Source organism: Salvelinus fontinalis, chromosome 41 (genome assembly GCF_029448725.1).
Source record: "Salvelinus fontinalis isolate EN_2023a chromosome 41, ASM2944872v1, whole genome shotgun sequence".
NCBI lineage: Eukaryota > Metazoa > Chordata > Actinopteri > Salmoniformes > Salmonidae > Salvelinus > Salvelinus fontinalis.
The window spans coordinates 13,374,934-13,390,830 of NC_074705.1; the positions used below are offsets into that span (position 1 = coordinate 13,374,934).

Here is a 15,897-nt window from a genome sequence, read left to right on the forward strand (position 1 = left end):
TCTGTTGGAGTGTTTGTGTTGTCCAAATGCCCTCAATATAGAACTTTGTTCAATCAAGAAAACCTACTCCTGACTCGTTTGTTCCACCTTCCCGCTTTAGAGTGGCGCCCAATTACTTGGTCCGCTCACATTGGTGGAGAATGTGGGCATTAGGTGGACGAGTGACACAAGGATAAGTGAGTAAATCAAGATTCTTCCAGTAGACCAGGAGGAACCTTTCAAGAACGATGGATAACGCCCTACTACAACAATTGATCGCGGCACAGCATACAACCATAGAACTCCTGCAACAACAGCTGAGCCGGCGAGAAGAACCTAGAGTTAAGCCAAGAGCGGCTGCTCATGCCATCTTACCTCGTCTCTCCAAGGAGGATGATATTGAGGCCTTCCTTATGACCTTTGAAAGGACGGCCACCTTGGAAGAGTGGCCGCCCACAGAATGGGCGAGCGCCTTAGCACCTCTTTTGACCGGGGTGGCTCAGGAAGCCTATTTTGACCTGGATGCCCGCGAAGCTGCAGACTATGGGCGACTAAAAACCGAGATCCTATCCCGGTACCAGCTGACTGCCAGAGATAGGGCCGTAAAGTTCCATCAATGGACCTACACAGCTGACAAACCCGTCCGTTCCCAGATTTTTGCATTAATACGACTGACGAAACAGTGGCTAGAACCTGAAAAGGGAGTAGGACAGGTGATAGAGACTCTTGTAGTGGACAAGATATTGAGGGAATTACCCAGTGACTTAAAAAGGGTTGTGGGGCAAGCCAACCCGTTGTCAGCCGACGACATAGCACAGGCGGTGGAAACATATCGGTCTACAGGGGAGTTGTTAAAAAGTGACAAGGAGGAACGGAAGGATTCTTCCGATCCCGTACCCCGACTCACGCCGGCGCGTCCGCCACCGAAACGTCCAAACCCCCTCCGGAGGTGGGAGAAATCATCCCCCACACAGCAGGGTCGGTGTTATAAATGTCAGTCTCCCAACCATTATGCCCCACAATGTCCTAGCAAGGACGAGCCCATGGTCACAGAGTCATCACTGCCCACCCCCACACCTCTCGGTTTGAGGGGGCAGGATCAACACTGTTGGTTAGCAGAAATAGCTCCAGCCCCAGAGATTCCAGTTCAAGTCGAAGGACAAGATGTGGTAGCCATCCTCGACTCGGGAAGTATGGTTACGTTAGTAGAGGAGCGGCTGGTGACCTCCGCAACACTGCTACCAGACAAAGTAGCCGTATCCTGTATCCATGGAGACACCCACTATTACCCCACTGTGAATCTGCCGATTCTCACTCCAAAAGGAAGGTGTACAGTCAGGGCAGGGAAAGTGCCCCAGCTGAAGGTACCATTATTGATCGGGAGAGACTGTCCCTTATATAAGGAGCTTCGGCAGATGACGTTATGCGTGGAAAGAAGGGGGACAGGAAAGAAGAGAAAATCCAAGCCCGAGGTAGTAGTCCTACAAGGAGACGTAGCTACGTCCTCGTCCTCTGCAGCAGAGGAAGAAATAGCAACCCAACGTTTACGACAGATGTTCCAGGAAACCACCGATGAAGACACTTGTGAAGGGTTATACACTACACAGGAAGGAAGGAGCAACCAGACGCTAAGGGATATATTTGAAGCTCCATCCGAGGAGGGAACCTGGAAGGGGTTCTCATCGGTCACCCCTGAGGGGGATGGGGAACGTCCTCCACATCCCTCTACCGAGGTTGATCTGCCCCAGGAATTAAAGGGACAGTTCGGCACCTCGCAGCATAGAGACCCAGACCTAAGGGAGGCCATGAGGAAGGTGAAGGTGATCGACGGGAGGAACGTCGACGGATCAGGTGAGCCCCCTCTTCCTTACTATGCAATCAGGCGGGGTCTCTTATACTGGGTCGTACGACGAAGGGGGGAAAACCTGGAATTACTAATGGTGCCTAGACCATACAGGGATACAGTTCTACAGTTAGCCCATTCCCACGTCCTAGGAGGACACCTGGCACGAGACAAGACTATTGACAGAATCATGCAGAGATTCTATTGGCCCCGGGTCACCCGGGATGTGGCCAGGTATTGTAGGACGTGTGATCAATGTCAGCGTACAGCTCCACGGCCACACCTGCGTAACCCTTTGATTCCTCTCCCCATTATAGAGACTCCCTTTGAACGCATAGCTATGGACCTCGTAGGACCCCTCCCAAAATCCGCCAGAGGACACGAGTACATCCTAGTGGTCATAGATTACGCTACCAAGTTCCCGGAGGCCATACCCCTGCGTAATATGTCGTCAAAGGGAATTGCCAAGGAATTATTCATGATGTTCTCTCGGGTGGGCCTCCCCAAGACGATCTTAACTGATCAGGGAACCCCATTCATGTCGCGGTTGATGAAGGACCTGTGTCGGTTGTATCAGGTTCAACAAATACGTACAAGCATATTCCACCCTCAAACAGACGGGTTGTGTGAACGCTTGAACAAAACGATTAAAAGCATGTTGAGAAGAGTGGTGTCCCGAGACGGGAAAAACTGGGACATGCTTCTCCCACACTTAATGTTTGCCCTGCGAGAAGTACCCCAAGCATCCACTGGATTCTCTCCGTTTGAATTGCTCTATGGCAGACCCTGTCGAGGGATCCTCGACTTAGCCAAGGAGACCTGGGAGACCCAACCATGCCCCTTTCGATCAACAATAGAACATATTACCCTGATGAGAGACCGCCTGTCAGCAGTGTGGCCCATAGTCAAGGAACATATGGAGAAGGCACAAAGGACCCAAGGCCGGGCCTATGATAAGTCCGCGACCCCCCGTGAGTTCACCGTGGGAGAGAAAGTGATGGTGCTCGTGCCCACGGCCGAACATCGCTTGCTGGCACAGTGGAGGGGACCCTACGAGGTAATGAAAAGGGTCTCACCGGTCAATTACCTCATCAAGCAACCTGATAGAAGGAAGAAGGTCCAACTCTATCACATAAACCTGTTAAAGCCGTACCATGGAAGAGAGGAGGAGGTGGCTTTGATGGCCCTGGAGGGAAAAGGAAAAGAGGAGGCTCTACCACCGGTGCGCCGTGGTCAAACTCTCCTGCCGGAGCAGTCAAGACAGCTAGACAAGCTGATTATGAACTTCGGTCGAATATTCTCTCCATTCCCAGGACAAACAGATGTCCTGTTCCACCATATCCACACTGAACCCGGCCAGAAGGTGCATATCCGCCCTTACAGGATTCCTGAGGCTCGCCGAGTCATCGCTAAGAACGAGGTAAGGGAGATGTTGAGGATGGGTGTGATCGAGCCATCGACGAGTGAGTGGTCCAGTCCCATAGTCCTGGTCCCCAAATCCGATGGTAGTATGAGGCTCTGCAACGATTTTAGGGCCGTGAATGCCATCTCTACATTCGATGCGTATCCCATGCCCCGCGTGGATGAACTCTTGGAGCGCTTAGGAAAGGCCAAGTTCATCACCACCCTGGATTTGACGAAGGGATATTGGCAAGTGCCGGTGGCTCCGGAGGATCGCCCAAAGACTGCCTTTGCCACACCAGAGGGGCTTTTCCAGTATGTGAGGATGCCCTTCGGACTGCATGGTGCCGCTGCAACTTTCCAACGCCTCATGGATGCCATTCTACGGCCCCATCAAGAGTATGCAGCGGCGTACATAGACGATGTGGTTATCCACAGCGAGGACTGGGATAGTCACCTCCTGCGATTACGGGCGGTGCTCGTGAGTTTGGAAGCCACAGGGTTGACGGCCAATCCAAATAAATGCTGCCTGGGTCTGTCCGAAGCGGAATACCTAGGGTACACCGTGGGGAATGGGAAAATACGCCCACAGGCAGAGAAGACCAGGGCAATTCGAGACTGGCCGCGACCCCGGACCAAGCGGGACGTTCGGGCCTTCTTAGGGATAACGGGATATTATCGCCGTTTTATCCCGGGATATGCAACCATTGCCAATCCCCTCACAAACCTCATCAAGAAAAACTTGCCAAACCAGGTAGAGTGGAACGACGAGACGGAAGAGGCCTTTCAATCGCTAAAAGATGGCCTGTGTTCTGATCCCGTCCTACAGGCTCCGGACTTCTCACAAGAGTTCATTGTGCAGGTCGACGCCTCGGATACAGGGCTCGGGGCCGTACTAGCTCAGGGTAAAGGCGAAGCAGAGAAGCCGATTCTCTTCATAAGTAGGAAGCTCAGCGATCGGGAACAGAGGTATGCTACCGTAGAGAAAGAGGCCTTAGCCATTAAGTGGGCTCTCGATTATCTCCGGTACTACCTACTGGGTCGGAGGTTTGCTTTAGTTACGGACCATGCGCCCCTCACGTGGATGGCTGGTAAGAGGAACAATAACAACAGAATAGCCAGATGGTTTTTGTCTTTACAACCATTCTCTTTCCATGTCATCCACAGGGCCGGATCGAGGAACGGGAATGCAGACGCGCTGTCCCGACGCGACCAAGACGGTGCGTCTGGCGCCCGACCCTCCGGTTCGGTCCTGAGGGGGAAGGTATGTGGAAGGACCACCAGAGGGCAGGCTGAGCTCACGGATGGTAGCCCAACAAGGCATGGGAGACAGGTGAACCAGAGGCAATTAAGCACAGCTGACACTACTAATGAGATATTCTCCTTCCCCTATAAGAGAGAGTATGGAACCAGCAAGATGGGGAACTATCTCTGGAAGATGGCCACCGAGACAGAGGAGCTATCTAGGAAGAACCATTAAGACGGTGACAATGTCATGACTTTTGGTTGTAATTTAAAGACAATCGTATTGTGTTCCTGTTTTGCTCTGGAGAAGAAGATATATGTTTTATTCCTTTAGGGAGTTTCGTTGATTCTGTTGGAGTGTTTGTGTTGTCCAAATGCCCTCAATATAGAACTTTGTTCAATCAAGAAAACCTACTCCTGACTCGTTTGTTCCACCTTCCCGCTTTAGAGTGGCGCCCAATTACTTGGTCCGCTCACATAAGCAATGTGTATTGGAAGAGATTTCTGAATGTTTTTCGCCCAGCATATACCTCTCCAACCAGACATACTTTATCTACTCATTTGCTGGATGCAGAGTTCAAGTGAAGGTCAAGCAAATCATAGAGAAAGCAGACTGTATTGCAATCGTCTCTGATGGGTGGTCGAATGCTCGTGTGCGAGGAATAATTAACTACATCAACACCCCTCAAACAGTGTTCTACAAGAGCACAGACACAAGGGACAACAGACACACCGGTCTCTACATTGCAGATGATCTGAAGGCAGTCATCAATGACCTTGGAGCACAGAAGGTATTTGCACTGGTGACAGACAATGCTGTGAACATGAAGGTTGCTTGGTCTAAAGTGGAGGAGTCCTACCCTCACATCACACCCATTGGCTGTGCTGCTCATGCATTGAATCTGCTCTCCAAGGACATCATGGCACTGAAATCAATGGATACAGTCTACAAGAGCCAATGAAATGGTTAGGTATGTGAAGGGTGAAGTTATAGCAGCAATCTACCTTACCAAGCAAAGTGAGAAGAATTTGAGCACCACATTGAAGCTGCCCGGCAACACCCGTTGGGGTGGTGTTGTCATCATGTTTGAGTCTCTTGGAGGGGAAGGAGTCTCTCCAAGAAATGACCATATCGCAGTCTGCCGATATGGACAGCCCCATGAAGAGGATCCTCCTGGATGATGTATTTTGGGAGAGAGTGGTAAGCAGCCTGAAACTCCTGAAACCTATAGCAGTAGCCATTGCACAGATTGAGGGAGACAATGCCACTCCGTCTGATGTTCAGACTCTTCTTTCAGATGTAAGAGAAGCGTGAAGACTTCTGCCTGAAGCCCTTACACGCCGCAGCATACATGTTGGACCCAAGTATGCTGGCAAGAGCATCTTGTCTGGTGCAGAGATCAACAAGGCCTATGGTGTCATCACTACCGTGCCTCGCCACCTTGGCCTCAATGAGGGCAAGGTTCTTGGCAGTCTGGCGAAGTACACTTCCAAGCAAGGGCTTTGGGATGGAGATGCAATATGGCAGTTGTGCCAACATATCTCATTAGCCACCTGGTGGAAGAGTCTTTGTGGATCTGAGGCTCTTTCCCCTGTTGCTTCCATCATCCTCCAAATCCCACCAACATCAGCCGCCTCAGAGAGTAACTGGTCCTTGTTTGGGAACACACACATCAAAGCACACAACAGACTGACCAATACAAGGGTTGAAAGATTAGTGGCCATCAAGGCAAATGAGGCTTTTTGAGCCAGACAACGAGCCAGGTTGGAAAGTGACAGGGAAGATGAGGCCTCAGAGTCTGATGTTCAAGAGGTGGACATTGAGGAGGTCCAGGGAGAAGACATGGAGAGGAAGACAACGAAAGCTTTAGTTTCTAGACTATCAATTTACAGATGTATGTTGAAAATGTTTTTGAGAGATGCCATTAATCATTGGGGATCATTCAATATTCCACTTATTTTATTGTTCAGTGAAATCATCCCATGTGAAGAGTCAACTCATTTAGAGATCAATTCGTAACTAAATCGTTTTAAAATGTATATTGGAAGGATTTAATAATTCGCAATTATGTCTACTTATGATAAGGTAAAAGGTTTATGTTTCTGTCTCCATATGATACGGTAAATATATCCAATGCAAAAAAAACATTAACATTTAAATGGTATTAATATATTCCCGTTAATTCCCACGGAAAGTTTCCAAATGTGCAACCCTAGTCACAACGTTAGTGAAGGGGGAGTACATGGGCCGCCTTCCAAACTTTAGGGATAGTACCAGATATATAATGGTCAGGTTAAAAAGATGGGTTAAAAATTCAGCAATCAGGGGGGCAGAAAACTGCAGCAAAAATGGATCAAGCCCCAGGGGATTTCTTTTACATCAATCTTAAGCAAGGCATCTAGCACATCACAGATAGTAAATTGTTGAAATAAACAAAGATTCACTATAAGTTGGCGGGTTAACCGTCGTGTCAGCTGGAGGATGGCAGAGGGAAGAGCAGTTGATTGAATGACCAGGGTCAATTAAACCAGTTTTTCTCAAGTAAAAAGCCTGCGAGATAAAAAGATGATTAAAAGCATCACTTATCCCATTCTTCTCAGTTATGATGCCAGAGGCAGACATAACTTGCATTGGCAGGGAAGAAGAGGAATGTGTTCTCTTCAGTGCATTGACTGTTTTCCAAAACTTAGAAGTATCACCAGCAGAGTCAGAGATAGCTTGATTAAGCTTTCTTAAATCGAGATAGGACATCTGTTTTCTCAATTGTCTGAAAGATTGTCAGTCCACTACAGAGTCAATTTTCTTGAATTGGCCCAGGCCTGATTTCTCATCTGAATGAGCTCAGATAACTAAAATGAAAGCCAAGGGTTAGATCTATCTTTGACTCTGAATTTTCTTTAAAGGGGCGTGTGTATCTGCCAGAGGAATAAATATGGAGGAGGCATTTTCTATAGCCAACTCAGGGTCAGAAACACAGGAGACAGTGGCTAAATCAGATTAGAACATGTCATGTTATGATGAAATTCACAGGGTGCTGAAAGTGAGAGCTTGATGCTCATTTCTCAAAAATATTGAGGGCCTTATTGACATGAAGATCGATAAATACAAATATTCTCACTCTTATCCATAATAAATCTCATCATGTAGGCTAGCCTGTCTCTGCGACCTGTTGGTCAGAGAGCACGAGTCAAGACCAGAGTAGAGGCTCATTTGCTATTTAAAGCAACAGTTTGTGACAAAACTATTCGCAGAGTTAGATTTTTATTCAGTACATGAAAACTTAGGCGAAAATGTACATTGTGTGCACCACGTCATCACACACTGATTTTTATCCACAACAAGTCTGCTTGGTGGAAACTGGTGGGAAAATGTGCATATTTTCTTTATGCAGATTTTAGAATATTCACATTAATATCTGTCGCCAATTGGATGGAAACCTAGCCAATGTTAAAGATAGGCAGTTATGAAATATTTGCCAGTCATGGTAGCATGTGGTTCCTCCCCTTGGTCTCCTCATATTCTAACAATTATTGAAACATTTACAACAATCCTGACAGCGATATAGTTTATAGTTCATGTGATTTATCCTCATATGAATTTATGTGACTACCGCCAGTGTTGAAAGATGTATAGCAACAATTATGTGATTTCCCTCGTGTGAATCCTCATATGCGCAGTCAGACTATCTTTACGACGAAAATATTTGCCACAATATTGACAGCAATAACATTTCTCTGTGTGAATCCTAATGTGAGACCTCAGATTACTAGGACGAGCAAAACATTTGCCACAGACCTGGCAGCAAAGTGGTTTTTCCCCTGTGTGAATCCTCATATGAAGTGTCAGATCACCAACTCGATAGAAACATTTACCACAATCATGACAGCGATGAGGTTTCTCCCCTGTGTGAGTCTTTCTGTGATAGTTCAGATACCCAACTTGAGTAAAACATTTGCCACATTCATCACAGCGATGAGGTTTCTTTCCTTTGTGGGCCTTCCTATGAGCATCCAGTTTTCCCATCTGAGTAAAACGTTCACCACAATCACTACAGCAAAATGATGTATCTTCAGTGTGACTTCTCCTTTGCACTGGTGATTTCAGATCCAGAGATTCTCCACCGTTCGAGCTTTGTCCTTTTTCTGTCCATGTCTTCTTCAATTTGCACTGGGGCTGAGAGTCACTGGTTGGCTCTGAGGAATCATCTACCTTAGGATCTGTTTTGATCTCTTCAGTAAAGGCCATTGTGTCTTTGTATTCTTCACTTTGGGTTTGTGAGGACTGAGTTGGGTACTGATCATAGTCACTTTTCACCCAGGCAGGAGTGAATACAGAGTCTTCCTCCTCCTGGATGATCCTGAATTCCTCCTGTTCCTCTTTAATCTGTATGGGGTTCCAGTCATCTTGCCCCAGACTGGGGCTCAACTCCTGCTTACAATGCTGCTGCGCAGGGTGAAACTCCACTTCAGAGACAATGAACTGCTGAAAATCTGAAGGGAAGGAGAAAGGATGAGTTACAACTGAAATGCTGATTAGCTGGTTTTAGCAATGCTAGTATTTACACACTAGCAATGCTAGGAATTAGTTTGAAAAAAAAAACATACGTCTGCCAGAGGACAGAAGTTAAATTTTATTTAAACTTACTCTGAACATTTTCTGTAGGCTTGGTCCTTATGCAGGGGGGAAATTTAGAAAAAAACATAATAGAACGTAAATTAAACAGACTTTCCAACCATGGGTCTGTGTTGTAGACCCACTTCCACTTCGCTTACCTCATCTCAAAATAAAAGTCCTGTACGTGCGCCATACCTGCACACATAAAAAGTTGTGGGGGACTTTTAATTTGACATGAGGTAAGCAGAGAGGAATAAACCCATGTTAGGAAATTCTGTTTAATTATACATTCCATTAGATTTTTTTATTTTTTTTATTCCCCCCTGCATAAGGACCAAACTTACAGACAATTGACAGAGTAAGTAGAAATATAATTTTATTTCACTATTCAGCATTTTTGCAAGCTAATTCCCATCAACGCTGTTGTGCAAATACTAGCGCTGCTAAAAGCATTTACACACTGATTAGATAGGTGCTTATGCGCCATCTGACATAACGGGGTCTAGAATAGGATGGCACATTATTTTTTTTAAAGATAGCCCATAGGATAGTTCACGATTTCGCTCTCATCTGTATTGTTGTCGATTGACCCAAACAGTTTTTGAAGTGTGTATTGGCAATCATTTTACCAGCAGCCGCAATCTGACTCTAATGATTATAATGGAAGGCGCATAGCTCAATACTGGTCTAAACACCACTAATAGTCCATTTAAAAACGCAAGGGTACATGTGAAGAGATGCTAGACCGAGGAGAGGATTGTTTATTCTACTACATGTAATATTATAAATATTGACTGGATTTGTGATGCAAGCTATCGGTTTCTGGGACCAATCAGAACGGTCAGAATGTGTTTGCATTCTAGAAGAGGTCAGGGAGGAAAGAAAATCCAGACCATAGAGATAGATAGAGGACTCATACTTGTATCTGTGTCATTATAGCCTTGGTGACAGCAGGGCAGCGCCATTGAGGCAATCTCCATTTAAGTAGTCAATTTTCTTCTTCACGATTGGCTGATGCCTCCTGATGACCCAGTTGGACATAACTCCAACAGGGTCACCAGGAGCGATCAGCCAATGAAGTTGTAAATCCCACTCAGTTGACTACATTAAAATGATGGAAGCCCTCAAAGGTTTTGCCCATGCCAATAGGGCCTTTTGGGCACTAGATGCCTCAATCATTCTTTATGATCCAGACTCATCGTGGAGAAGAAATGTTAGTGGGCGTGGCGTTTGGCCCGGGAACGATGTGGATGAGTACTCAGGCTAGCGGGAGGTAGGTTGTTGCTGATTAACAGCGGTCTGCAGCGGAAGGGCTGTAGTGCACACAGGCCACAAACGGCTGCCGGCAGTGAGTCTGCAACTGTATGCTGGAGACAGCATTATGCAGTCAAATACATCCAGAGTGAGATTAAAAGATGTGTTCTGTTTATTGTCAAATACATAATTTCAACTAAATACAATAATTAATGTAACGACACTCCAACATTGTGTAGCATTCATATTCCAGGGGTTGGGTTAAATGCGGAAGACACATTTCAGATGAATGCATTCAGTTGTACAACTGACTAGGTATTCCCCTTTCCCTTAATTTGTTTGCATCAGTTTCAATACAGGACTTTTAAACTGGAAGGCGAACATCCAATTTCACTATTGTTAATGTTTCTCACCTCGCAGTTGTAGAGCTAGTGGCCCAGTGGGGGCTTGCTAGCCATAAGAATCCAACTAGACGTTCATTATGACGACTTATCTCTTGTCAGAAAGGTGCTATGTCACGATCAGGACAGCATGGAACTGGCGCGAGGTACGTCTCGGAAAACACACCTCAATCCCATTATCCCCACTGACAAATCGAGAATGGTAAGCTGACAAAATAAGACTATTTCAGACTTCTCAATTTGTCAGTGTGGATAATGGGATAATAGAGCTCGCCAGCTTGTAGGCCTATAAGACGGAAATGAGTTAAGTCTGGTTCGTTCAGCCATTCCTATAAGTGAAATTAATGGAGAAAGAAACGGGTTTTGGGATAAATGCCAAAAAGAGAGGTTAACACAGGCTTAGGAGATCTTCTTCTGTGGGTTTTATGGCAGACTACAACCCAAAAAGGTGTATTACTGCCACCAAATAGACGGGGTTGAAAAAAACCAAGGTATAAATAAAACCCATACGTGATAGGGAAAATGTACTTCATCCTCCCACAATAAAACACCACATTGACAAAACCCCAAATCTCCCACTTTTTCCTTCAAATCTCCATATCTCCCTTCTCAGGCTCTATGACCTGAGAGGGTGGTTTGGCTTGTGACAATACTCCATGAAACTCCTTCGCCGAGAAGTCTTTCAGTCCCAGGAACCGTTCTGCCACAATCTATCCACAATCTATTTTCCTGGACTTCCTCTCCACCTTGGCAGTGCCATTAATCCCCATAGCTATAAAGGCCACGTTGTTAACCTTTAACATATCTGGGTCTTGCTGTCAACCCCTGCTGCCTTCAGTGAAGACCTATCCAACACCATGGACTCTTCAGGAGCGCCATTCGAACCCTCAACCCTTTTAACAGCCGCTGCATATGAAATGCTCTGGACAGCCCCCGACTTTGGCCAGCTCCTACTTTTTCACCCTTGTTGGGCATTCATGGTGGCAATTGCAACAGGTCACATTTTCATCACTTTTGAAAAAAATAAATATATGATCTTTTCCACAACTTCAACATCTCAGCTTTTCCCTTCTGCAAACAATTGAAACATGTCCAAAACCTTTACAATGATCACACTGCATTGGTCTTAGAACAAATGGTTTTTTTCTTAGGAGATTTTATACATTTTGTTCTAGGAGATAATATCAGTCAGTTAACATGACCTTTATGAATTCTTTGTGCTTGTTTTTCTTAAATAAATGCTTCAAATTCACCAAAAGTTACATTACCTGATGAAGACTATCTCAAAACAAAATGTATAACATCTCTTAAAGGGGCATTTATATTTGTATTTTATTTTTTACTTCATATTCATCATCTCTAGCTCCTCCTAAAATGATTTGGTTTTAAATATACTTAAGTATATTTTAGCAATTACATTTACTTTTGATACTTAAGTATCAAAAGTAAAAGTACAAATAATAAAAAATTCCTTATATTAAGCAAATGGCACAATTTTCTTGTTGTTATTTTTTACAGATAGCCAGGGGCACACTCCAACACTCAGACATAATTTACAGATAGCCAGGGGCACACTCCAACACTCCAACATCCTTTACAGATAGCCAGGGGCACACTCCAACACTCAGACATCGTTTACATATAGCCAGGGGCACACTCCAACATTATTTACAGATAGCCAGGGCACACTCCAACACTCAGACATCATTTACAGATAGCCAGGGGCACACTCCAACATCATTTACAGATAGCCAGGGGCACACTCCAACACTCAGACATCCTTTACAGATAGCCAGGGGCACACTCCAACACTCAGACATCATTTACAGATAGCCAGGGGCATAATCCAACACTCAGACATCATTAACAGATAGCCAGGGGCACACTCCAACATCATTTACAGATAGCCAGGGGCACACTCCAACACTCAGACATCATTAACAGATAGCCAGGGGAACACTCCAACATCATTTACAGATAGCCAGGGGCACACTCCAACACTCAGACATAATTTACAGATAGCCAGGGGCACACTCCAACACCATTTACAGATAGCCAGGGGCACACTCCAACACCATTTACAGATAGCCAGGGGCACACTCCAACACTCAGACATTATTTACAGATAGCCAGGGGCACACTCCAACACCATTTACAGATAGCCAGGGGCACACTCCAACACTCAGACATCCTTTACAGATAGCCAGGGGCACACTCAGACATTATTTACAGATAGCCAGGGGCACACTCCAACACTCAGACATAATTTACAGATAGCCAGGGGAACACTCCAACACTATTTAGAGATAACCAGGGGCACACTCCAACACTCAGACATCATTTAGAGATAGCCAGGGGCACACTCCAACATCATTTACAGATAGCCAGGGGCACACTCCAACACTCAGACATAATTTACAGATAGCCAGGGGCACACTCCAATACTCAGACATCCTTTACAGATAGCCAGGGGCACACTCCAACACTCAGAGATCATTTACAGATAGCCAGGGGAACACTCCAACACTCAGACATCATTTACAGATAGCCAGGGGCACACTCCAACATCATTTACAGATAGCCAGGGGCACACTCCAACACTCAGACATAATTTACAGATAGCCAGGGGCACACTCCAATACTCAGACATCCTTTACAGATAGCCAGGGGCACACTCCAACACTCAGACATCCTTTACAGATAACCAGGGGCACACTCCAACACTATTTAGAGATAACCAGGGGAACACTCCAACACCATTTACAGATAGCCAGGGGCACACTCCAACACTCAGACATTATTTACAGATAGCCAGGGGCACATTCCAACACTCAGACATCCTTTACAGATAGCCAGGGGCACACTCCAATACTCAGACATCATTTACAGATAGCCAGGGGCACACTCCAACACTCAGACATCATTTACAGATAGCCAGGGGCACACTCCAACATCATTTACAGATAGCCAGGGGCACACTCCAACACTCAGACATTATTTACAGATAGCCAGGGGCACACTCCAACACTCAGACATTATTACAGATAGCCAGGGGCACACTCCAACACTCAGACATTATTTACAAAAGAAGCATGTGTTTTAGAGAGTCCGCCAGATCAGAGGTAGTAGGGAAGACCAGGGATGTTCTCTTAATAAGTGCGTTAATTGGACCATCTTCCCGTCCTGGCATTCAAAATGAAACTAGTACTTTTGAGTGTCAATGTATGGAGTAAAAGTAAAGAGTACATAATTTTCCTTAGGAATGTAGTGAAGTAAAAGTTGTCAAAAATATAAATAGTAAAATACAGATACCCATACAAACTACTTATGTAGTACTTTAAAGTATTTTTACTTAAGTACTTTACACCACTGCCATTGATCTCTATTTGGAGTACAGCGCTACCGGGGAGAGAGAGAGATCAACTTGACCATTTCTTAGTTTACGATTAGGTCAAAGGCTGACAACAGCCAGTTACAAATCGATAGCCCACCTTTGTCATCGTGAGTGTCGTCCGCATCATCGGCATTGGCCGTGGGGTAATTGCCCGAAGGACTGTTGTTTATTGGTGAGCCGCTGCTGACAGGCGTCTGACTTTCTTTGCAACTCACTGACATGTAATTCGACTCAGCCAGGCTGAGTTGCTTCTGTAGCATTTTGATTTGCTCTTTGTTTTGAGAGACTTCTACACTTAACGCTCCACAGCAATCCTCTACTAACTTGCAAATCTCTGTCATGGCAGCGGAGGCTAGAATGTCCATGACGGAGCTTATCCGTTGATGCAAAACACTCGTCTCAGACATTTTACACCCTTGCTTTTGTGAAACCGGTCACAACTACTGTATAACTACTATGACGATTAAAAACCTTTTAAAAAATGTTACTTGTTCAAGAAATAGTAACATTGGTAAGAATATCTGGCTTATTGTCAACACTCCACCATCTTCGATAACTGTGACCTTCCTTGCGAGCGTATCCGGTTAGAATTAAGCTAGACAGAAAGCGCCACCTACCGCGTGGAGACTAGAAGGCGCATTACTCAGATAAATATTTGAGTACTTAACATTGTATTTGTAGAATTCTCTTACGGTAGGAATTATTCCTATAGTTTGCAGAATCGCTGTTTAATATTGAGTAAATGATGGCTTGTATTATGGTTATTGGTTATCATGTTATCAACTTGAATAAAGGATCTATCACTGGAGTAATCTTTAACCTCAGACAAACTATGAGGTTGTTTGTTTTAGTCTCAGGATCTGGTGCAAAGCAAAATGCAAAAGTCCTGAAGAAGCATATACAAAACCTCTGACAGTTATCAACTTTTGCCCTGCAGGATTCCTGCAGGTACCTGCACAATTCCTTCACAGAGGCCCAAATTCCTGTAAGATTCCCGCGGGACTTTTTAGTAAGGGGTATGTTTTCCTTCCTTGTTTTCCCAGTTAACCATCCTAATATTCATTCATCCTAATATCCATTCATCATTCATTCTAATATCCTTTCATGATTCAAACTGCAATAATAAAATGGCACCAGACCATTCAACTGCAATCCTCCTCTCTGTTTTAATGACAACCAACATGATAGCCTCAACTCCAACCAGCAACAGTTACATCAAATACAGTCCTTTTACCACCACTCTGATATTTTATTTCACAATGAGCCATGACTAGAATACAGTAAAACAGTATGTAAACACAAATAAAGTGACCAGTGTTCAATGACTCTATGTACACAGGGTGAAGCAGTCTCTAAGGTGTAGGATAGAGTACTGGGTGGTATCCGGCTAGTAACAGTGACTAAGGTTCAGGGCACGGTACTAAGCGGAGGCTGGCTAGTGTTGGCTATTACAGTCTGATGGACTGGAGATTAAAGCTGAACTGTCTCCTCCTTCTAGATGGTAACGGGGTGAACAGGCCATGGCTCGCGTGGCTGAGGTCCTTGATGATCTTCTTGGCCTTCCTGTGACACCGGGTGCTGTCGATGTCCTGGAAGACAGGCAGTGTGCCGTTGACTGCACCACCCTCTGGAGAGCCATGCAGTGGCAGACGGTGCAATTGCCGTACCAGGTGGTGAGACAGGCTGACAGGATACAGGATACTCTCAATGGTGCATCTGTAGATTGTGGAGGCCAGATGACCTGGCCTCCACAATCACCCTACCT

The 15,897-nt window shown here is 45.3% G+C and overlaps 1 protein-coding gene across 1 annotated transcript; it reads right to left on the reverse strand.

Moving 5' to 3' along the window:
• Nucleotides 1–7,713: 7,713 nt before the first annotated feature.
• On the reverse strand, nucleotides 7,714–14,703 carry LOC129840285 (zinc finger and SCAN domain-containing protein 22-like). Its single transcript, XM_055908051.1, has 2 exons — nucleotides 14,230–14,703; nucleotides 7,714–8,959 (listed from the first exon to the last, which is right to left on the reverse strand). Exons 1-2 carry the CDS (start codon nucleotides 14,537–14,539, stop codon nucleotides 8,109–8,111), a joined length of 1,161 nt encoding a protein of 386 aa, XP_055764026.1. The 5' UTR covers nucleotides 14,540–14,703; the 3' UTR covers nucleotides 7,714–8,108.
• Nucleotides 14,704–15,897: the final 1,194 nt, after the last annotated feature.